Source organism: Leptonotus elevatus, chromosome 4 (genome assembly GCF_054856555.1).
Source record: "Leptonotus elevatus isolate MCC_2025b chromosome 4, RoL_Lele_1.0, whole genome shotgun sequence".
Classification (NCBI taxonomy): Eukaryota; Metazoa; Chordata; class Actinopteri; order Syngnathiformes; family Syngnathidae; genus Leptonotus; species Leptonotus elevatus.
The window spans coordinates 7,456,147-7,477,870 of NC_141242.1; the positions used below are offsets into that span (position 1 = coordinate 7,456,147).

At 40.6% G+C, this 21,724-nt stretch overlaps 3 protein-coding genes and 1 pseudogene across 6 annotated transcripts; 2 read left to right on the plus strand and 2 right to left on the minus strand.

Annotated features, from left to right (window-relative positions):
- Positions 1 to 34: 34 nt before the first annotated feature.
- Positions 35 to 4,079, minus strand: LOC147175318 (sodium/potassium/calcium exchanger 1-like; annotated as a pseudogene). Its single transcript, XR_015094579.1, has 6 exons — positions 3,863 to 4,079; positions 1,845 to 2,817; positions 1,595 to 1,768; positions 953 to 1,042; positions 711 to 881; positions 35 to 630 (listed from the first exon to the last, which is right to left on the minus strand). The product of XR_015094579.1 is annotated as a sodium/potassium/calcium exchanger 1-like (transcript).
- On the plus strand, positions 3,563 to 9,121 carry ints14 (integrator complex subunit 14). The gene is made up of 11 exons (XM_086073408.1): positions 3,563 to 4,076; positions 4,141 to 4,248; positions 4,337 to 4,492; positions 5,711 to 5,829; positions 5,905 to 6,047; positions 6,486 to 6,578; positions 7,014 to 7,158; positions 7,506 to 7,639; positions 7,842 to 7,960; positions 8,620 to 8,685; positions 8,757 to 9,121. The coding sequence occupies exons 1-11, from the start codon at positions 3,855 to 3,857 to the stop codon at positions 8,988 to 8,990; spliced, it is 1,539 nt and encodes a 512-aa protein (XP_085929534.1). The 5' UTR covers positions 3,563 to 3,854; the 3' UTR covers positions 8,991 to 9,121.
- A 224-nt stretch (positions 9,122 to 9,345) lies between these two features.
- On the minus strand, positions 9,346 to 14,359 carry hacd3 (3-hydroxyacyl-CoA dehydratase 3). 3 transcript variants are annotated; one of them, XM_086073410.1, is made up of 11 exons: positions 14,130 to 14,359; positions 13,921 to 13,963; positions 13,756 to 13,829; positions 13,516 to 13,680; positions 13,324 to 13,369; positions 13,102 to 13,212; positions 12,898 to 13,025; positions 12,718 to 12,830; positions 11,003 to 11,109; positions 10,800 to 10,931; positions 9,346 to 10,709 (listed from the first exon to the last, which is right to left on the minus strand). In XM_086073410.1, the coding sequence occupies exons 1-11, from the start codon at positions 14,205 to 14,207 to the stop codon at positions 10,633 to 10,635; spliced, it is 1,074 nt and encodes a 357-aa protein (XP_085929536.1). In that variant the 5' UTR covers positions 14,208 to 14,359; the 3' UTR covers positions 9,346 to 10,632. The 3 variants fall into 3 exon arrangements, with proteins under 3 accessions (XP_085929536.1, XP_085929535.1, XP_085929537.1); XM_086073409.1 differs by having other exon boundaries at positions 13,102 to 13,257; XM_086073411.1 differs by lacking the exon at positions 13,756 to 13,829 and having other exon boundaries at positions 13,102 to 13,257; positions 14,130 to 14,298.
- A 57-nt stretch (positions 14,360 to 14,416) lies between these two features.
- ppcdc (phosphopantothenoylcysteine decarboxylase) lies at positions 14,417 to 17,972 on the plus strand. The gene is made up of 5 exons (XM_086073412.1): positions 14,417 to 14,682; positions 14,970 to 15,065; positions 15,464 to 15,592; positions 15,669 to 15,837; positions 17,323 to 17,972. Exons 1-5 carry the CDS (start codon positions 14,539 to 14,541, stop codon positions 17,409 to 17,411), a joined length of 627 nt encoding a protein of 208 aa, XP_085929538.1. The 5' UTR covers positions 14,417 to 14,538; the 3' UTR covers positions 17,412 to 17,972.
- The last annotated feature ends 3,752 nt before the right edge of the window (positions 17,973 to 21,724 follow it).

Genomic DNA, 21,724 nt, shown 5'->3' on the forward strand with positions numbered 1-21,724 from the left:
GTATTTCCATTTTGGCATTGAAATTGACCACGAGTCACGACAAAATGTTTATTATAGAACGTTTTTATGTCAAAGTAATTACAAAATACAATGTTAAATTGTCCAAGTAGCGAAAATTTTCACATTTTATGCTTGTGTATATGAAATACAATATAGGAACATATGATGAGCAAACGGTCATCAAAACATAAGCGGTTCGGATAATGGTGGATGAAAGTATTTAAAAGGCATTCTTCATTTTGACCACGGGGGAGCGCTAAAGTTAACGTATTTTGGATTTATTCGATTCGTTTCCAGATATTTGACATTTCCACGATATTGATTACAGGCTTTCTAATGTTTTACAATACATGTTGTTGATTGTAGTGATTTCAAGCAAAGCCACCTTAAACGGGGCACAGTAGAAAGCGATACTGCAGCATCACGCTGAGTACCACAAAGCTGACATACAGCAGCAGCATGATGAAACCCAGCACCTTGTCAAGTTTCCATTTACAGGAAACGATGGAGATGATGAAGAAAAGGAGCACGAGGAAAATCAGCGCAATGGCACAGAAGAGCCCGTCGCTGCTGACGGCCACGGGAACCAAACCGTGGATGAGCGAGTGCAGGAGCCATGGCAGCGGCAGACTTTTTTGAAAGATGGATGACGGGAAATGTGTCAATAATCCACCATCAGAATTAAAACAGCGATGATGACAGAACCTCACCACATGGTGATGTTAAAGATGTTATTGCCCACTAAACTAGACACGGCCATGTCGCCAAGACCTTTACGAGCCACGGTCACACTGGTGATGATATCTGGGATGGACGTCCCGGACGGCAGCTAGGACAGTCAGGCCCATAATTGCAGCTGGGATGCTGAAGGTCTCGCCGACCTGAGGACAAACAGGATTCAGAATGTGGTCTATATTTGCAATACAAAAAAAACGTTGCTACAGAAGCTGACCTGATGGGCCCACCGCACCATGAGGTAGGAGAAGACTGAAATCCATAGAATGGAGCCCAGGAGTGTGACTGCAAAGTATTTTGTGGAATTCTGAAAGACATTTTTTAAAACTGAGGCCTTCTTTAAATTATGAGAAAAAAAACATAATATGTCGATGGCCTCCAACATCACTGCAAAATGTTTATAACCTCAGTCTCAGTACCGCTTTTGTGTATTCCAAGTACGTCCACAGGCACATCTGTTGTCCTCCAAATGACTATACTACTGTACTTATACAAACTAGCATCATTATACGCATAAATTACCCTTTATCATCAAACTTCTTTTAAGGCGACGTCACATAGAATTGGGCCTCACTACACATAAGGCTTGAATCTCAAGACAGCTAAAGATGAAATCTGAGAGTGGCTCCCATGATAAGTGCAACCAGGTAATGTTCTTCATTGTTATGAAAATATTGTTTTTAATTTCGGTCTTTCATCCTTATCTTGAAACTGATGCTGTTTTCATGTGTATGCTTAGTTTTTCAGTGTTTTGACCATGTCGGATGGTAAATAAAGCAAATAAAGGACCCGTCTGAAAATGTCTCATCTGTCTATTGAGCTGAGGTTGAGTGTGAATTTTACTTTTATTTTTCTTTACCTGTTTGCGCACATCTGGAACAGTGAGCCACAGAGGGAGAATGATGGGCAGCAGGACGAGATAGGTGGCTCGTTTACATTGGGTGTCGGGCCATTTTAAAGACAGAGGCTCCCCTTGTTTGTGCTCATTCTTCTTTTTATCTCGTGACTCTTTGCAAGCTCTACTGGCATATTCCTAAAAATAACATTAATTTAAAAAATGTTTTTATTGTCCTTAAAATATGACTACATCTTACAAGTGATATGTTTACCTTTCTAAAGTCCTCTCTGGAAATAATTTCAAAACACTTTGTTTCTTTGAAGAGCTTCAACGCTGTTTTGATGTGCGCATTAAACTTCATGAAAACTAAGTACAAAGTGTAGCTTGCCACCAGCAACATACTCTCCCACCACGTGATGACATTATCCAAGTAGAAGATGGCGAGTAGTAAAAGGTCCACTACGTAGAAGGATACATCTCTGAAAACAGGCCACTTGCTCAGATGAAGAAACTCCCGGGACAACAAAGCGCACAGTCCTGTCACAAAGAGAATATTGAAAACGGCTGAGCCAACGACCGCGCCTATGCCAACACCGTTGTGGGAGAAGAAAACCGCTATAACGGCGGTGAAGAGCTTCGGGAACGATCTCGCGGCGGCCATGACGGTAGCTCCTGCCACGTCGTCGGAGATGTCAAACTTGTCTATGACGACCCCCAGTGCGGGAACAAAAAACTCACCGCACACAATAGCGAGAGACACAAACATGTACATCGTGCCAAAGATGTGCAGGACCACCCAACCTCGTCTGCGCTCTGGAATGTCAAACAGATCTTCGGGGTACTCCCCACGCATGTGAGGAGCATCACCAGGAGGTGAAGGTGACAATATGGTTGCGAGGGAACCATTGATGTGATGCCAGTTTGTGATTGGTAGTGATGGAGTGGTGGTTTCCGTTGCAGCAAAAGGTGCATTTTTTTATGCTCTTTGATAAAACGACATCCTCTCCAGTCTGAGATGTGGGCAAAGTGGTATACAGTCTGAAGAATAGAACGAGGAGAAGGGAAAATAACTCCAGAGGTCTCCTTTGTGTAAAATACATTTTGTGTCCAGGAAGAAACGTTAAGTGAAGCTGGCGTGTTGCTTCACTCTCCTGTTCAGCTCCTATTCAGTGACAGTTTGAACAGTTGTCTTTCATCTTTAAGGACTTCGGCTTCGGAACCAGGGGGTCATAGTTTGAGTCCCACTGTAGAGGAAAAAAAAACAATTAGATGTTGAAGAGATGCTAGTCTGATTCCTACCATTGATGTGCCTTCCAGCAAGGCAATTACTGCCACTCCGACATCTTTCCTGGCATGCCTGCGTCTGTCATCTGGTTATTTGTGGTGTGTGACACAAAATACTGTATGTATAACGGAGTGTACATTGAACTTCTCCTAGTGATTATAATAACATAGTTTTTAAACCCAATGTATTGAGTAATGTATTTATTGCTGTCAATGTATTGCCTTGCTTCTCAACATCTTTATCTTTGACAATACTCCCAAAACTACAAAGCTATTGGGGTGAGGTCTGGATGATTTTTTTTTTTAATTATTACAGTACCTAAGAATGGAAGATGAAACGCTCCATTGTATATGCACATTTATGGAATTTGTGAATAGCTTTCTCTGTCAAATAAAAAGCATGTTAGGAGTAGCAATATCTCCTTTCCTGCAGCCAGAATATCACCTACTTTTAACCTTGGCACTGCTGCTCCCATGTCATTGATTTTCCTAAAAACTGACAAACCGTGGATTTAGTAGACCGTATACTCTATTCTTTTAAAATTACTTTTGTATTGATCAGAGTTTGTGTGTTATTAGTGTGTAACAAATTGTGTTTTTAAATAAAAAAATAAAAAATGCAAATGAACAATTACTGTAATGTACAAGTCATAAAATAATAGCGGAACTTTGTGTTCTTAATGTTTTCCAGTCGGACGAAAAATGGAGTGCACATGTCAACACAAAAGGCACTCGGTGGTTCCTAGGGGCGAACGCGAGCTTCAGAAACTATACAATAGTTAAATACGTAGCGTCTAGTTTAGTTCATATTCTACTCGATGGATGGTTTACTCACAACATAACCATTTAAGGCCTACTTATTACTACAATGTATAATCAGCTTTTCTAAAAAGATGAACGCTACCGTTAGCATGTCAAAGCTAGCGTCTACGTAGCTCGTTCACTCGCGTTTGTTCCCCTCCATTCCTTGAGTCCTCAACACTTCTCGCAGTAAATCATGCCTACTGTGGTATTAATGGACGCGTCCCTGTCCATGACGAGGCCGGTGTCGCAGGACAGCAGCGAAGAGTTCCAGAGGAAGAACTTGGCCGTCCACGGGCTCAATATGTTATTCGAGCACATGGCCTCCAACTATCGCTTGGAGTTCACCGCACTCATGGCCTTCTCGTCCCTTTGGGAACTTTTAGTGCCTTTCACCAGGGATTATAACGCTTTACAGGTACACGCCAATAATCTAACGGGGGGGGGGGCATCTGCGATTATTAATACTACTTCCTGTGCAGGACGCCCTCAGTAACTTAGAAGACTATGACAAGACGTGCGTGGAATCAGCTCTGAATGGAGTCAGCAACGTTGTGCAACAAGAGTGGGGAAGTGCTTGTCCCTGTCAGGTATTGTAATAAAGCAGACCACCTGAAAAGTTGACGTCTCCACAGGTATTACGTTTTTGTTGATGTTGTTCCCCATTGTGTCCATAAGGTGGTGCTGGTGACCGACGGAGCTCTCGGTATTGGAAAAGGATCCCTTCGCCACTCCTTGCAGTCGCTGAGGCACCGTGGGGACGACAAGAAGTTCCCTCTGCCCTTCCCCTTCCCGACCAAAATGTTCATCATGTGTGTTGCCAATACAGAGGAGGTACTTAAGTAATTTAGTTCATTTTATGCCTTCATTCTTTTTTGGTTCTCCTCACAGTGACAAAAGCCAGAATTAGAGCCTATGACGTCATATGTAGTCGACAGCAGGAGGCGATGCTGCATAAAATCTCTTCTGAAAACGGGTGTATTATTCTGATAAATTATTTCTATACAAACACAATATAAATCAGAATACCATGTTTAAACTAGTGGGGGAATATAGAACATATTGCAAATATTATTTTTTACTTGAAAAGTTATTTTTTTCTAGAATTTGATAACGTCATAATTTTTCATGTACAATTAATACATTTAAAAACACATTTAGCCTCAAATTCAAATGAATTATAAACAAAATATTAACTTTTTACTGCTGAAAATGGTAAGTAAATAAGTCAAGTATCCCTTTAAATATAAGTTGTTCAAATAGCTGTTTAGATGTAGTCATAACTGTATTAACTTACTCAGTATAGCTCGATGAGTGTACTAAATGTGATGGAACGTTTGAAGACACTTTCTTCCTCTTATCTGAGGAGGAGAGTGTGTTAAAAAAAGGTGTCCTGTGTTAGATCTGTGGATGTGTCTGTGCAGTCACAATTTATGCTCATTTTTAAAGGACCTTGTCTGTTTCCACATCAATGGGCCAGTATCTGGGTTTAAACTCAATGTGTTTTAATGATATGCTGTAAAAATGTAAAAGTCTTATCTGCTTCCTTCTGTCGTCATGTGTATTGAACTCAGGACTGGGAGAAAAGGTGGGGCGCTTAAAGAAGGGGGGGGGGGCTGTATCCTGAGGAGGGGTGAAGGAGGCGTTGTCAAGATAGTATAAGAATACTGGGAGTCCGCTGAAAGAGCACGCAAGCGAGGAGCAGTTTGTGCTTTTATAAACACGCTGTGTCCAGAATATTCTGCAAAATAAATCCTTCGAAGGAAACCTGATTCACCGATCTCCATTCTGATTTCTGATCTACAAAACACGCGGAAAACTTAAGGATCGTTTTCCAACAACAGCAATAGCGATGCTAGTTTTGTTAGCTAGTCAACAGTGGTCCGTGTTATGTGTTAGCATTAAGCTAGCCGACTTTGGTAAGACAAAAGTTACGCAGTTTGGTTTAAAAAATAGTTTGGTTAAATACAAAACGGGTAATTTTCTTTGTTTTAATGACCAGTTTTACAGTCAACACACCTGCAGCTTGAAATTATTGTTATTGCATTCCAGTTACAGATAACAGGCGCATTGGACAAATGGGAGGAGCTTCTTTGTCTCAGTGGAGGTGACGGACAGGTGTTCGCGGTGGAGGGCCCGCTATGCATGCAGGGTGTGCAGGCCATGTTTGGGTACGGCTGTTGTAATGTAACCAGTAAAAAGTACCCCCCCAAAAACAAAAACAAAAATGCTGTGTTTGTGTCCAGGAGATTAATTGACAGGGCCTACTGTCCTTTCCATGCTGTCCTCCACTGTGGGAACCTGTCCGCGGATGTTCAGGTGTTCCCTCGACCTGAGCCTGTCGTGGTGGATGAGGAGGTGGAACCTTTAGCCCGAACAGTCAACCCAGGTACTTTTGCTGCCGTAAAGATGATTACAGGCTGTATTCGGGATAAATTCCAAATTCTATAACCTCGGGTTGTCAGCTGTGTGTGACTGTGCTTTATAATGTAACTAGATCATCATAAGATATCACTAACTAGGAGACTGTCATGACACGTAGCTGACACACATGCAAAGTAAACAGTAGATGACCTGGCCAGAATGTGATGATAAAGTGCTACGATTTTTCCTCTGCTGATAACTTGAACAATGTAACATCTGGAAAGTGGACTTCAACCAGCCAGACAAGTCTACGGTGTATAAATCATACCGATAGCAGGAAATCCAGTTGAAAAGTTCAGTATGTAGTGATAGTAATTTTCCACACTTAGTAGGAAATATAATTAAAAGATCACAAATGACTCGTGTTGAGTCATAAATAAATGCTGTGTCCTATTTGTCGCAGATCTGGAAATTGTGGGCTTTATTGAAATTGCGGACATCTCCAGCCCGCCTGTCATATCCAGACACTTGGTCCTGCCTATTGCTGTCAACAAAGGTGAGCGTGATGTGCGGGTTTTTTTTTTTTTACATTAACACTGACCTTGCAAGATTATATTCCTTCCTAATGATTTTTGTTGGAATACGTTTCCCTAAAAAAATACAATGCAAATCTTCCAAAAGGGTTTTTTTCTGCGAGCCGTTTCCTGACCCTTCATTGGTTTTGTCATTGTTGAACTGTTCCAGCGCTATGGTTGCTTAGCTCTTATCAAAGGAATGTCAAACAATCCTTTTCAAATCCAGTATTTTCACTTTTATCTGTACCTCAACACAAAATACAATAGATTAAGAAGGAAAACAATAAGTCTTAATAATAACGGCAGTAAAGAATGAAAGAAGAACTCCAAAGATTTTTCTGACCAAAAATGTAACAATTGATTCTCCAGTGTGCCAAATAGCAGCCTGATAGTGTTTCACACTGAATTTGTCTCAGATGTTGACGACGTTGGCACAGGCGGCGCCGATGAACCGGAGGAGGAAGTGTCTGCAAGTCAAATGGCAGGGAAAAGTCCGAATTTCTGCGTGCTCTTACATGGCAGCCTCAAAGTGGAGGGCATGGTGGCGCTCGTCCAGTTGGGGTGAGAGACGCGATGCAGATTTTGAGGACCTTGTCGTGTTTCGAGTTGGCGGTGATTCTCAAACACATTTGTGTGCATCAGTAAATTCTCCCAAGTTTAATTTAATGATAGCCGTACTTGTGGCTAAAATAAGTCAGTCAGTCAAATAAATAAAAATGCAATTAAGCCAATCCGACCCACCAACATGAATTTGACCATATTTGGACATACGAGGTTTCTGCCGGACAGCAACAAACGACGTACATATTGGACTACTACATTCATAAAGCTTTGCCAATTCGTTTGTCTATGACTTCATAATATTAAAAAAACAAAAATAGACGTTAACGTGATTCTGTTTGTCACAGACCCGAGTGGTTCGGCATGCTGTATTCGCAAGCAGACAGCAAGAAGAAATCAAATCTGATGATGTCACTGTTTGAACCCGGTACTGAACCTCTGCCTTGGCTGGGGAAGATCTCCCATTTGGGACCAATCTCAGGTAACACTCTCCCACGCAAATGGCAGCCCTTCTTTTCCAGTACGTTCACCCTTTTGGCACACTCACCTTTCAAATACATTTTCACTTCAAGGACAAAGGTCTTCCTGTATGTGAGCATAATCAGGAAGTTAATCATTATGGCTGCCTTATACGCAGTTTAGCACATCAACTTAACCTCACACTTTTAATTCCTGTCTTTCAGAGGCGGTGGAAAATCCCTACGGAGAGGATGACAGTAAAAGTCCTTTCCCCGTGCAGCCGCCCGTCAAACGAAGCTACGCCCAGAATGTCACCGTGTGGATTAAAGCCAGCGGACTTCAGGTAAAGTCCTTCTGCTTGATGGCCAGGCTCATTCAAATGTCATCCCCAAAAGGCTTTTTTTGAATCTTGTGGCTTGTGTCTCATAAATTCACAAAATACATGTCAAGTTAAAACATGGAGCTTTTGGAATTTGTGAGGCAGCAACCATTGATAAAATGATTCAATAGTAATTAACTCATTCACTGCCATTGACGGCTATAGACGTCCAAAATTCATTTGAAGTATTTCTATTGGTTTCACATTTTTTTGAGTGTGACAATCTAGATTTTTTTTATTGTACATTTAGAACAGATATAAAATTTGTGATTAATTGTGAGTTAACTATTTAATTGTCTGACGCCTCAAATTTTTAATCTTTGCTTTTTTTTACATTAGTGGCATCAGGCGATACATTTTTTAAATTGTAATTAATCACATGACTTCACTAGTTAACTCAAGATTAATCACGAATTTTATATCTGTTCTAAATGTACAATACATTTTTTCTAGGTTTTCATACTCTTAACAAAAGTGGAAAAAACTATTAGAAATAGTTCAAATACATTTTTGACGTTAATAGCCGTCAATGGCAGTGAACTAGTTAAATACTCAAGGAAAATGACCTCCTGTTAAAATGAATGATAGTAATGAAAAAGCCACAAATTTTATATTCATTTCAGACTGATGTGCAAAAGATTCTGAGGAATGCAAGAAAACTGCCTGATAAAACACAGACCTTCTACAAGGTAAAAACTGCACTACATTCTCACCCCTTGGAAGAAAAATAATAATATCCAATTTTTCGAATCCTCCCCAGGAGCTGAACCGCCTTCGGAAAGCCGCCCTGGCTTTCGGATTCTGGGACCTCCTCAAGGGAGTGGCCGAGCTGCTGGAGCGGGAGTGCACGCTGCTGCCCGACTCGGCCCACCCCGACGCCGCTTTCCAGCTCTCCCACGCAGCCCAGCAGCTCAAGCTGGCCAGCACCGGGGACTCCCAATACGCTGCTTTTGAGCACAACATTGTCCCCATGCACACCGACTTCTCAAGCTGAGCCACGCCTGACTTTGTGGGGAAAATGCACTGAAATATGGACAACTGCGTGGACCAGTAGTGATTTTTTAAACACAGCTCCAAAAACCTTGTATGTGACACAACTATAATAAACTTTGCTTCTTTGGGAAGAAGGGGGGGGGGGGGTTGCTCTTTTTATACTTTCTGTTAGTAAAGTCTGTTAAAGCACTGTCAGGTTTCATGACATGTTTACAAGTAGATGAGGAAGCACCTCTTGGTATGATGCAGCTCGACACCACAAACATCAACATTTTCTGTGTTGGATTTCAAAGAGTGAAAAAAAAAAGAAGTATTTTTAACAAAGCAGAGTAACGAAGTATCACTGGTTAGAAATATAATTTTCCCTGAGGCCTTTTGGAGCTTTAATTCACAAAGTACAACACATATATTGCAGCAGAAATGTTGGGATTTATGAACATTATTAATGACATGACATTAAACCTTTCTTGTTATGGGACCTCACTAAACATGGCATTCTGATTAATATTACATTTGTGGAATACGAGTTATGAAACAAAATCCATCCATTTTTATCCATCTCAGGTGGCGGCCATTTTGCCACTTGCTGTCGACTGAAGATGACATCACCGTTGCTCAGGCAACGACCAATCACAGCTCACCTGTTTTCTGAAGCTGAGCTGTGATTGGTTGTTACCTGAGACCCTGAGCAACCGTGATGTCATTTTTACTCAATCGCAAGTGGCAAAATGGCCACCGTCTGATATTGATACAAACTGCGGGATTGTGCTGCTTAACTCACATTACACTAACGCAATACTAACCAGAATACCATATTCAGACTAGTGCGGCTGCATAGAACATTATTGTCAAGACATTTTTTGGGGGAGTTGATTTCCCTTTTGAAGACCCTGTAAAATGAATTTTGATATTTGTTCCTAAACGCATTATACAGGTTTCAAGACAATTCCTAAAAATGTGTGCGGACAGAACTATTTCGGACTCAAATGTGGAACTAGAGCATTAAAACTGCCTTTCACCTTACCAGATGTTTTGAGCATGGCTAAAACGGTACCACATGATATATGGCGCAACTGTAGCGCAGTTAGCTAGCGTGCTATGCCTACAGCCTGATAACATATCTTCCCATTGGATATCCCGCTATATATATTTGAAAGTAAATTAACAGCCAGTCTATAGACAGTGGTTTTACACTGTTGTGGCTATTTTAGAGCGCCACGTGGTTCCCGGCGTAATGCATTCCAGCACCGGAGGCTTTCAGTGGATATATTTGTTGTGCTACGTGTAGGCATAATGAACATACTAGATCAAGTTGCGTTCATTTTTCAAGGACAGGTAATCGCTTTTGATTGACAGTTAATTGAGCAGGGTGTGCTTTCAGACACACCCACATTGTTTTGAGCAGGATTGTTAACACTTTTGTGGTGGTGTATAATTTTAAATGTATGTAAAACTATTGCCAAAACATGCAGACAGAGTAAATCAAAGAGTTGTAATTAAGTAAACCATCAAGGGAACTGCGCAAATGAACAGAAGGAAGGAGTTTTAGCGAAACGCTAAAAAGGCGCCTGTAAAATGAGACCATCTCAAGGAAATGTTGATTAAAAAATGAACAGGCAGCGAAAGGTGTGAGGAGCGCTGGATCAATGAGCCTTTCTCTTCTTGGTGCGGAAGCGCCTCTGCCTTTGCTTGTAGAGATGACGAAAGTTGATAAAAAGTCCTAAAAGAAGGGACGAACCAACACGACAATTCACAAATCGGATTGCTCTCGCAAAAAAACGTTGCATCTGTTTTCAAAGTGCGCGCTTACCTAAAAACATGAGCGCGAGGTACACGCGCAGGACGTATGAAAAGCTGAGAGACGTGCCGGCGGCGTCCGGCAGAGGAATGCGGAACAGGTTGGTTTGCTCAAAGATGGGGATGGACTGTATCACGGCCACAGCTGTTTGCGATGACACTTGTGTTTGCATTTGGTCATCGATCAACCTTCGGACGCTTGAAGGCACAACGTACCTTCAGCTGTAACGCCTAGCGGGTAAAGGGGCATCCAGAGGGAATATCGCAACCACGTCAGGATTTTCCACTCGGTGTTGAAGCATCCCAGCATGTAGAACGGATACCTGCAGCAAAAGCCTCGTTAGCCTTGGGTTGACATTATTTATGCGGATGATAAACGAGCGTGGATATACATTCGCTAACACAACATTAGATGACCTTATAGAGGTCAAGCGCTCACACGCTTTTCATTGACTTTTTACTTGAGTATTTTTGTCAAGAAAAATACCGCTTTCCTTACACTGAGCTTCACTCCGCTACTTCAATTATCTGTCATTGTTTGCGCCAGGTAATGTTTTCGTGACTTATGCCTCGGGTTCCGTCACATGACTGCTTCACCCAGACAGTCACGTCAAGCACATGATGTCTCCGCGGCTACACCTAGAAGTTTTCAAAGTGACTTCATTTACTTGAAGCATGCAGAAACTACGGAAAGCAATACAGCGTGTGACTCACGGTCATTAGAAGCATAACACCTGTGCTCTGGTGTCACATGCAATCTAAGTTTAAAAAAAAAAAAGAACAGTTACTGCCTAAAAACGTCCACGTTTCAGCTTACTAGAACTCCACGGCAAACCTTTGCTGTAAAGTTTATAAGGTCATTACTTGGAGCTGAATTTGCTTAAATTTGTTATTTTATATAGATTTCATTTATTATTATTTTTGTTACATTTTTGGGGGGAAATATCTGAAATGAACTCATTCACTGCCATTGACGGCTATAAACGTCAAAAATTCATTTGAACTATATCTATTAGTTTAAATTTGTTTCCACTTTTCTTAACAATTGTATGAAACCTATACTTTTTTAAATTGTTTATTTAGAACGGATATAAAAATGTGTGATTAATCGCGAGTTAACTAGTGAAGTCATGCGATTAATTACGATTAAAAACTTTAATCGCCTGATGCCCCGAATTTTTTAAAATCTTTTCTTTTTCTTTTTTATTCATTCACTGCCATTGACGACTATAAACGTCAAAAAATCATTTGAACTATTTCTATTAGTTTAACATTTCCCCCCCCACATTTGTTAACAAGAGTATGAAAACCTAGAATTTGTTTATTGTACATTTAGAACAGATGTAAAAATTGTGCTTAATCGTGAGTTAACTAGTGAAGTCATGCGATTAATAACAAATAAAAAATTTAATCGCCTCTTGCCTTTAATTTTTAAGAATCTTTCTTTTTTTTTAATGAATTTATGGCAGTATAATGAGTTAAATTCCTAGTTTTTATTTTTTTCTATTTAACGTTACCTGCTCTAATTGAATATTATAACAACAAGCTACTTGCGTACTTAAAGGGGAAGTAAACCCAAATTCTTTTTTTGACAATAATATGTTCTATGCAGCCCAACTGGTGTAAGGGGGCGGCCATTTTCCCACTTGCTGCCGACTGAAGATGACATCAATGTTGCACAGGTAACAACCAATCACAGCTGAAGTTGCGCTGTATTATGAATCAGAATGTCATGTTTAGACTAGTGAGGACATAACATATTATTGTCAAGAAATGCTTAAGGTTGACTTCCGCTTAGAGTAATATTTGAAGGGCTATTTTTTTTCTAAAGTAACGGTACTTGTGTAACATTTTTGGTGCCAAAAAAGAAAAAAAATTACTACATCTGTGTATACCTAACTAAACATACAGTGATAAGTAAAATTGCCTACCTAAATATTTCAATGGCACTCCACAAATAGAAAACAAAGAAGACCACCGGCTTATTCTGCATTTCTTCCAAGCAACCAAAAATGATGAAGAGGATGAAATTCCTTCCAAGCACCTAAAAAGAAACCAGACTCATGTTAAAGCAAATATTATAGTCCCAAAGTGATTTCACATTGACGGACCTGTATAAAAGTCGGCATCACACCCGTCTTCACCACCCCGAAAGCAGCGTTGAGGACCTCGACGGCTGCCAGGATCTGGCAGAAGAACATGACGCCGGATATGGTGTGAAACGTGTCGTAGAAGGAATCTGAAATGTGACGCGCGCGCCGTTAGTGTGGCCTTCATGCCAGGGAAACGCACTCACGTGCGCACACAGCGCTCACCTTGACCAAACGTGAGGAGGCGAATGGTCATGTTGACAAAGATCCATGAAAAGCCAAGAAATTGCACCAGGTTGTATGTAAACAAAAATCCCGTTTTCAGACTGATGAAACCTGAAACACACACACACACACACAAAAAAAAACCCCCAGTGGTGACTATTTGCAAATGGTCAAACTTCCATCCATCCATCTGAAAATGAAGAAACTTCTGTCCTCACTCACCGTCCTCATCATACCGTGAAGGCTTCCGCCTGATTCTTCTCTCCTCCTTTGCAAAGTACAAAGCAATTTATTCACCGTTTGTCTTTTTGTTCCTTTACCAACTAGTGATACACTTGACTTACGAAATGTACTTGTTCCGCAACCAAGCTCGTAACACAATGTACTAGTTTACAAAACAAATGACGCTATCACCTTCTCCCTTATCTCCATCTCGGCGTCCGACTCGTCGAGCCAGCGGTCGAAGTCTGGAGCCAAGAAAAGCGGTTTGCGTTCCTGTTTGGTCAATCGTTCCCACCAGCCTCGCTGCTCTTTCCTCACATTGATGCTCACCTGCCGCTGAGTGGACTTGTAAGCCACCTGCACATATCCGCCAAAGTCGTTTAGGAGGCGGAGACGAGAAGGAAATGAACATGAAGGGAGAAACGCACGTACCTGTGTGTTTACAGGTAAAAGAAACTCCATGCTGAATTGGTACAGGTTTTGACCTTTGGCACCATGGCCCAGGGCTACACACACACACACAAACTGTGTCATTTCAAATATGCCCCATAAGCACCAGGAGCATGAACACCACAGACACACACAGAAATATGTCACCTTGAAAGTGAAGGATGTTTTCATGCACGTTGACGCCAATATTCTGCAGGCAAGAAAAAAAAAACAAGTTTAGTCTCATTCATATGATGACATAAGGAACATTACCAGTCTATCTCCCTGTGATAAGGGACCATTGTAGACACTCCACCAACTGTAATTATTTATCCCCTACTTAGGTTGCTGGGAAGAAATACGAGTTACAAACTCACCTGTGCGTCAGTCAGCTCCACCCGAAGGTAGATTTCCTCGTGGCGTTGGGCCCAGTAAACAAGAGGCGTCAATGTCATTGTTATTTTGTATCAATCAATTATTTTTAAATCAAACAAAAGACAAGACGACGGCTCAAGTTCCCCATGCTAGGCGTTTAGCGAGCAGCCAGAACATTCCACAAACGGGCGCGTTCTCGAGCTGTCTTCCAAGCGACGTGCGTGAGCTCGACTGCGTGACGTATTCATCGTCCGCCACTGTGATTGGCTGGTACAATATTCTCTACTCCGATTGGCCATTGGGGTTTATTTGCGGAAGTGGAAACGGTGGGGAAGAATCAACAAGCATTCCAAACGTTTTGGAAAGCGAAAACAAGGATAACGAGTGTTTCACCGTCGGTAGTATGTCAGAATGCAGGCGGATGAAGATGATGCTCATCCTCCAAGCGACTTAGTGAAGACTTCCGGGACTTTTTGTGTGCTTGTTGGAGTAACCGGGAGTGTAGCTGCCCTCAAACTTCCTGTTTTGGTTTCTGAACTTCTTCATCTCTCCGGGGTGAGATTTTCAACTAGTAATTAGCTCGTCTTTTCCTTAGGCCTCACTTTAAACATAATGTATTCAACTGTGCAGTGATTTCATAGAATTTTAAATATAGTACTGTTACTGTGTATTAGTAATTCAGTTAAGGGCTGAATGAATAACACGGGTGACCTACTTTAAAAAAAAAAGTATTTAACTCAACTGTGGAGTTTACTGGCTTTTTGTGTTGTCTATTGAGAACTAAAAGTCAGAGGCCAATATTAGTTGTTGTTGTTAAATCAAAATGTTACTTTTTTTCCTAGGTGGATGTCAGAGTGGTCACAACTGAGCATGCCCTGCACTTTTATAATCCTGAAGAGGTGTCAGTAAAAATTTACAGTGACAAAGATGAATGGGAGGTACGTTTTTCTCGTACGCGATAGTCATCAACAAGGCGAGACAACCAAGGTGGGCACAAGCATGCACAGCGAAGGCTGGAGATGCACCCATTTTCTTTCATCGTTTTGCTGGAGGGGGGAAATTTTATAATGGTGTCATAACTTGGGCTAATATTATTATATTATAATTATTATAACGGTGTCGCTGTGTATTCATACAACCTCCAAGCGTTTCCTTGTTGAGACAATATCTCCTCCGACTACATGAGGTATTTCCTGCTAGCTGGAATCTGCTATGAAACCTGGATCAATTGGACTCAGTCTCAGACTGTTTCCACTTAACTAGAATCTGGCACAAGGTTTACTTATATTTTTGTCAACTCCTTCACCGCGAGTCATTAATTGTGCTTTTGTTCCAGATGTGGAGTCAGAGATCTGACCCGGTGCTACACATTGAGCTCAGACGGTGGGCAGACCTTCTTGTCATCGCCCCGTTAGATGCAAACACGCTCGGAAAGATCGCTAGTGGCATTTGTGACAACCTGCTGGTGAGAGCACTGAATGTTGGAACCATTTTTAAAAAAAATTATAATTTTCAGATGACTTAGCGTTTATCATTGGCAGACGTGTGTGGTGAGAGCCTGGGATACCAGTCGCCCTCTCCTCTTCTGCCCTGCAATGAACACTGCTATGTGGCAGCATCCCATCACAGCCCAGCAAGTACACAGGCTGAAAGAGTTTGGCTACGTGGAAATCCCCTGCATTGCAAAGAAGCTGGTGTGTGGAGACAAAGGTGTGTGCAATCAAACCACAAAAAATAAAAAATATTAAAGGTGACATGATGGAACATTTCATTTTCTTATTTTTTTCACAACCTGTTCAGTTTGGCTGTTTTTTTTTTTAATCTATTTTTATTTGCTGCGGAACAGGATTTAAAATGAAGTCAGACCAAATTAAGTCTATTAGAGGGGACAGAGAGTAAAAATAACCAAATCAAAAGGGTATCAACAATAACTTTATGTAAGCGTTGGATTCAATCTACACGATGAATGCATGCCTCACACAGCTATGATTATGTTCTTATTTTATTTTGTTACTCTGCTTAACAGCTTTTTTTTTTTTACGTACTAGATTCCAACCCTTCCAACTTCAGACAGGCCAGCTCATTCCTCTTCCGACCCCCCACCCCCCCACAATATTTTTTTCAAAATAAAGGCCCACAATTACATACAATTTAAAAGAGGATTTACCTGTAATTTTTAGACCAATTCAAACAGTTTTACCTGCAAACTGTTCAGCTCATCTTCCATTTTTTTTTGCAACATTTAAAAAATAAAAGCCACAAACAACATTTTTGAAGGGAATTATTATTCTATTATTAATATAATTATGATTAGATACTGTTATTTCAATTTTTTTACCTATTAAAACCATTCCAACTTTAAACTATTTAGTTCATTCCTATTACTTTTTCAAAATTTCAAAACAAAATCCCCAAATTAAAAACTTGAAGGGATTTACCGGCAATGTCCACATTTGTTATTATGATTACAATTATGATATTATTAATATTATATAAAAAGGTTCCAATTCAAAAATTCAAAGCCCACAATTATGTTATCTTATTTGTGCATTTACCTTCTGTACCACTTTCTAAATCGACCATTGGAAGACTTTTCATTTGAGAACAAAAGGTTCAAAGAGTCGTACACGGCAAGCCCAATTCGCCAAAAAGCAAATGTGGCTTTGTGACTTGCAAAAGTCAGCGGTCCCATTTCAAATTCCAACTGGAATTTTGCTTGTTTTTGTTGTTGTTTTTTAAATATTGTTATGCTTAACAGCTTATTAAAAAAAAAAAAAAAACATAATTTGATTAGCAATGACACATGTTTTCTAAGGTGTTCAATGAATGAGAGAGTGGATGCGCCCCTAAATTTTAAATTAGGGGCCACTGTGTATCTATCTAGTAAAATATGTTAGTCTGAAGCCCTGTTAGAGATTAAATACTTGGATTTTCCCAGTCCTATCTGGTCTATGTGCATGACCTGACAACAACCACAACAGTCCAGTTGCAATCGATTCAATTCCCTTGGGATGAATCACAATATTCACAGGCATATTTTAATCATACTATGACCTCAAACGATCGGCCAATAAGTAACATACGCACACGAAATGCAAACAAATGCAAATTTGCACATGGCTGGCAGGCAAAATTGAACAATGATGAGCGCACGTTCTGTCTCAGTGTTATTTGTAATTGTTGAATTTATTACAGGCAAAGGCGCCATGGCGGAGGTGTCCACGATCATCAGCGTTATCAAGCAGTACCTTCAGCAAACCAGTGAGCCGTCACCCCAAACATGAACAGCAGGCAACGCTTTTACCTTTTGAATGACCTTGTATCAAAGCCTAATCTGTGTGGAACCCAGACTCGAACTCCTTGGAGTAATCCAAAAGTAACTGAGAGTAATCAAGTTAAATGACTACATTTTTAACAGGTAACTAGCAACTCTATTGGAATACATTTTTAAAGTAACCGTCCCAAACCCCAAATAATACTTCATGTGTTTGTTCGTTCACTTATAAGACATCATTGATTGCAAACTGAGATACAACCGGAACCGTGGATTTAGTGAACCATCCCACCTCTTAATTATTATAGGAAGCAGAGAAAATGTTCACGCTTGTTTTTATCTGCTATCAGTAGGGCTGCAACTCCGTCCTTCCTACCGACGTCTCCCACTCATCAGTACACTGAGATACATTGTTGATTTACATACATAGGAAGGGAGTACACTACAGTGCATACCAAGGGCCTGCAGACCCAGAGTTCACGCCGAATACAACGCCGACTTCTATTCGTTGAACGTATACTGCCAAAACCTCTCAAATGGATGAATAATAAAAACATTTGCGTCAATTGGAGATTGCTGTGTTTCAAGATGTTTGCCTGCGAGCCGCCCATCGACACGAGCTGTTGACTCTCACAAACTTGTCTTGTGATTCTGTTACGGCTCTGTTGCTCGACCTCTTCCTGTCAGTTTCTCACGGTTTCTGAGGGCCTTTCATGGTGAACGAGACAGTTTCTCGCTAGAACCCGACTGATAGGGATTTTTTTTTTCATGCCGATTCCAATATTTGGTCAAATGGAATTAACATTAGCCTACAACAGAGAGGAAATTAAAATGTACACTTTTACATGTTTTGTAGACGCACACTACTTTCTGCAATGTAGTACTGTTCGAATAATGGCTGTGAATATTCTCACTCATCCAGGTCATGCGTGCCAGAAAAGTCCTGTTGCGATTGATTCAATGCCATGAGAATGTTCAAATAACTAACGAGGGAATGGCACCACAGTTGGTACCAACGCTACTCTCTAGCCTTGCTCAAACGTGTTCACTTCAAATGGCCTTTTGTATAATTCTGGAATTTATATTATTTTTCGGTTTGAGGTCAATTTACCTTCTTTTTTTTTAATTTAATTTTTTTTTTGTTTTTTTACCTCTGGCCGTTTACCACAAACTGTTGTATCATTTTCAAGCTTTTCAACAAACTCGAGCTACTCAAACTCAACTTTCAACACCCCCACCCCTTCCGGAAAAAAAAAAGAAAAAAACTTTTCAGCGGCATATAAAGAAGCTCGTCAGCTAATCTCTCATCACTGAATGCCAGTGTGATAAACCTGTTTAGCAACACTTAGCTCCTAACACGTGCTAAAAGTTAATTTATGTTCTGTGCAATTATATTTGCCATTGGTTGCTTATAGCTGTTGCAAAGTAAATGATTCGCTTCCTGTCATGCAGTAGGTCTTCTTTCATTTGATACCAGAAAATTGACTCCAAAAATGTACTTCACGCATTTGGCATTCTGTTCAAGTGGAATAACGACAACAGTGTCATTATTTCACTCTTTGTATATCTGGAGCTAATTTTCAAAGCCCTGCAGTTGTAGGCAGTGCGCATATCATTTCCAATAATGAATTTGCTAAGCTCTTGTTGACTTAAAAGATGATTCTGTTCAGCGTGAGTGAAATTATTGTCTTGTCTTGATTATGTCTTGAAGTGTTTTTTTTTTGTTTGTTTGTGGAAGCAAACACATGCCGACTACACTCGAGAAAATTTCTCATAATGCACGTCAAATTTATTTAAAGAGCACTTTAAAAAATACAATACAATAATAATTGTACTACAACTAAAAATTATTATTATAATAATTATTTCTAATTTCAATATACGAGAAGCGCTACCTTCATGTTGATATACAGGAGGTATGTTATTGATGGATTGAAGGGTTCCCGGACGTACAAAAGCGCCGGGATGTTGAAAGTGTAATCTCGCCATCATAGCATTTGAAACACGCAAGTTTGAATGTAAACAAACAACTGCAGTTTTCTAGCAGCTATGAGTTCTTTAGTCCTTTCTTTGGGAAAACAAACACTAAATGATTACAAAAGGGTGGAAAAGTACAAGGAAAAAGTTAGTGGAGCTTTTGAAACAAACAGGCTTTCATCTCTCTTTTGATAATAAATGCTTTTGTTTGTCCTGGCACATCCTTTAACAACTGTAGACGAGTCGGATGATTCATGTCACAAAATAATTACTGTCTTGTAAATTCAGGTGAGAGTACCCGGGTCCAAACGAACAAAAAACAAGTTTCCAAGTTCCACAGGTCAAAAGCCTATTGTGGTTCTCCTCACATGGATTAGCAAAAGGCAGGCTCAGTGACGGTTTGAAATTGGGATTGTCTTCTTCTCCTCCTCAACTGATTCAAACTGGCTCTACAAGTCTGATGAGCAAAAACTAAATGCAACTTCAGCTTAGTCTCAGTCACAGGTCTTGCAACAATATAATGACCCAAAAGACAAGAATAGCTAAGAATGTTGGTTATCTGAATACAGGCTTGGCAATCGATGAACAGTTCCTTCAAAGCTTTTATTTCTACAGAATATTCCGGGCACAAGTGAGTTACAGGCAATGGCTGTAGCTTATCACAAGTGCGAAAATTACAGAGGATTTACAATATTCTTATACCATCTTGAAGGGCGGTACCACACAGTTTCCAGTAAACGGTTCAACCGGAGTTGACCGGACAAGGGATAATACTCAAGGACATCATTCAAACACAGAACAAAGCCCATTTGAGGAATAGAGGAGGTTATTCAGTCATGACTGCACCTGGCAGAAATTGCGATAACACTCACAAGGATTCATCCGCAGAACAAAGCTCTACTGAGGAAATGAGCAATTTAAAACAGTTATGACTAAATCTGGGCAGAAGATACACTTCACTATTCACCATTCATTTAGCTTTTCCCCCTTGAGTTGTCATGGTGGCAGCATGTGATTTATTCTCTACACACACACACAAAAAAAAAAGTCAAGTCTTCCTTCAGCTATTTGTGGCGGTGTGATTGTGTTACTGAGAGTGTAACAAGATTATATCAGCCAACGTGGAACGCAAGCGCTGGCCTTGGTGCCAGCCACCGTGGAGAAGTGCACTGCCTGCAGCTGCGCCTTGCTTAGGAGTAAACGCTGAGCTCATGAGCACGCTCATAACAATCACATTTGGCTGTGGGAAGCAAATGCCGGGATGACCAGCAGTAGTGTGCTCCGCGTGAGTCAAAATATTGCGCCTGTGTAGAGAACATACAGAAAGATCATCCTTCAATTCAAAATGAAAAGATTCTTCATGAATCAGGGCACAACATGAGAACACCAGGCGTTCTCGGTCCAAATGAGGAAAGTCCATCTGGCTCCTTCTTACCGGGATTCTGCTGATATCAGTGGCTTTGGATCTTTTCCACTGGGTATTATGTCAGCGGGGTATCTGATTACTTGAGATATTTGGCCGTGGCTGCTAGTATTTGCCTGTGGAATTCCCAAAATATTTGTAGCTCTCCTGCATGTTACGCTACCTCCAGGTAGTTCAAACCCTTCACAGTTATAATCATCTTGCCTCACCTAGATATCATTCGCTCGCTCTTACCTAGTCAAATGACATTCCGATGTCATTGCTTTATCTCCTTGTGAGGTGAATCAGGGAGTCGATGCCACACTTAGTCCTGGCATTCTGGACTCAAACCCAAAGCCACTCTTTGAAGGAGCATCGCCCGGGATACATGCCACATTTGATATTTACCCGTCTTTAGGTTGGCCTCTAGAGTTGTATTCCACAGCCTCGTTGAGTTCTTGATGAAGGTTCTTAAGGTCCTGTTGATGTTATATAGTTCCAGGCGCTCCACTCCAGTCCAGGCAGTGCACAGGTTGGCACTTCTGGGTTTAGTCTTGGGAGATTGCCCTGTCAATCCGTAGTAGAAAAGCTAACAATAAGCATTCCCACATATGTTAATCAGATTTTTTTATTCTCCACACTTTTTTTTTTGCCATGCAATAACTCCCACATAATTCTTCCGATTTACACCGTTCAAGTTTCAACTTCCTTCAAAAATTCACGCCAACCTGGGTATATATCGTCTGATTCCACATTACTTAAAGTTTTCGCACAAATTAACGTTAAATGTCAACTTTTCCCTATTCATTTTCAATGGGACAGACATTTAATTTGTTTACATTTTTCATTACCAGCTGTCAAATACTGCTCAGTGGCGCAGCTGGTAAAGTGCATTGTCCAGTCACCAAAAGGTTATGGGTTTGAATCCCACGGTAGAATGCAGT

Coding starts and splice junctions, on each gene's coding strand:
- ints14 (XM_086073408.1), top strand. CDS start 3,855: ATGCCTACTGTGGTATTAATGGACGCGTCCCTGTCCATGACGAGGCCG. Junction 4,249..4,336: donor GAAGTGCTTGTCCCTGTCAG/GTATTGTAATAA, acceptor TGTGTCCATAAG/GTGGTGCTGGTGACCGACGG. Junction 6,579..7,013: donor GCCTATTGCTGTCAACAAAG/GTGAGCGTGATG, acceptor AATTTGTCTCAG/ATGTTGACGACGTTGGCACA.
- ppcdc (XM_086073412.1), top strand. CDS start 14,539: ATGCAGGCGGATGAAGATGATGCTCATCCTCCAAGCGACTTAGTGAAG. Junction 15,593..15,668: donor GCATTTGTGACAACCTGCTG/GTGAGAGCACTG, acceptor TATCATTGGCAG/ACGTGTGTGGTGAGAGCCTG. Junction 15,838..17,322: donor GCTGGTGTGTGGAGACAAAG/GTGTGTGCAATC, acceptor AATTTATTACAG/GCAAAGGCGCCATGGCGGAG.
- hacd3 (XM_086073409.1), bottom strand. CDS start 14,207: ATGACATTGACGCCTCTTGTTTACTGGGCCCAACGCCACGAGGAAATC. Junction 13,370..13,515: donor AGATGGAGATAAGGGAGAAG/GTGATAGCGTCA, acceptor TACTTTGCAAAG/GAGGAGAGAAGAATCAGGCG. Junction 13,258..13,323: donor TTCACGGTATGATGAGGACG/GTGAGTGAGGAC, acceptor ATTTGCAAATAG/TCACCACTGGGGGTTTTTTT.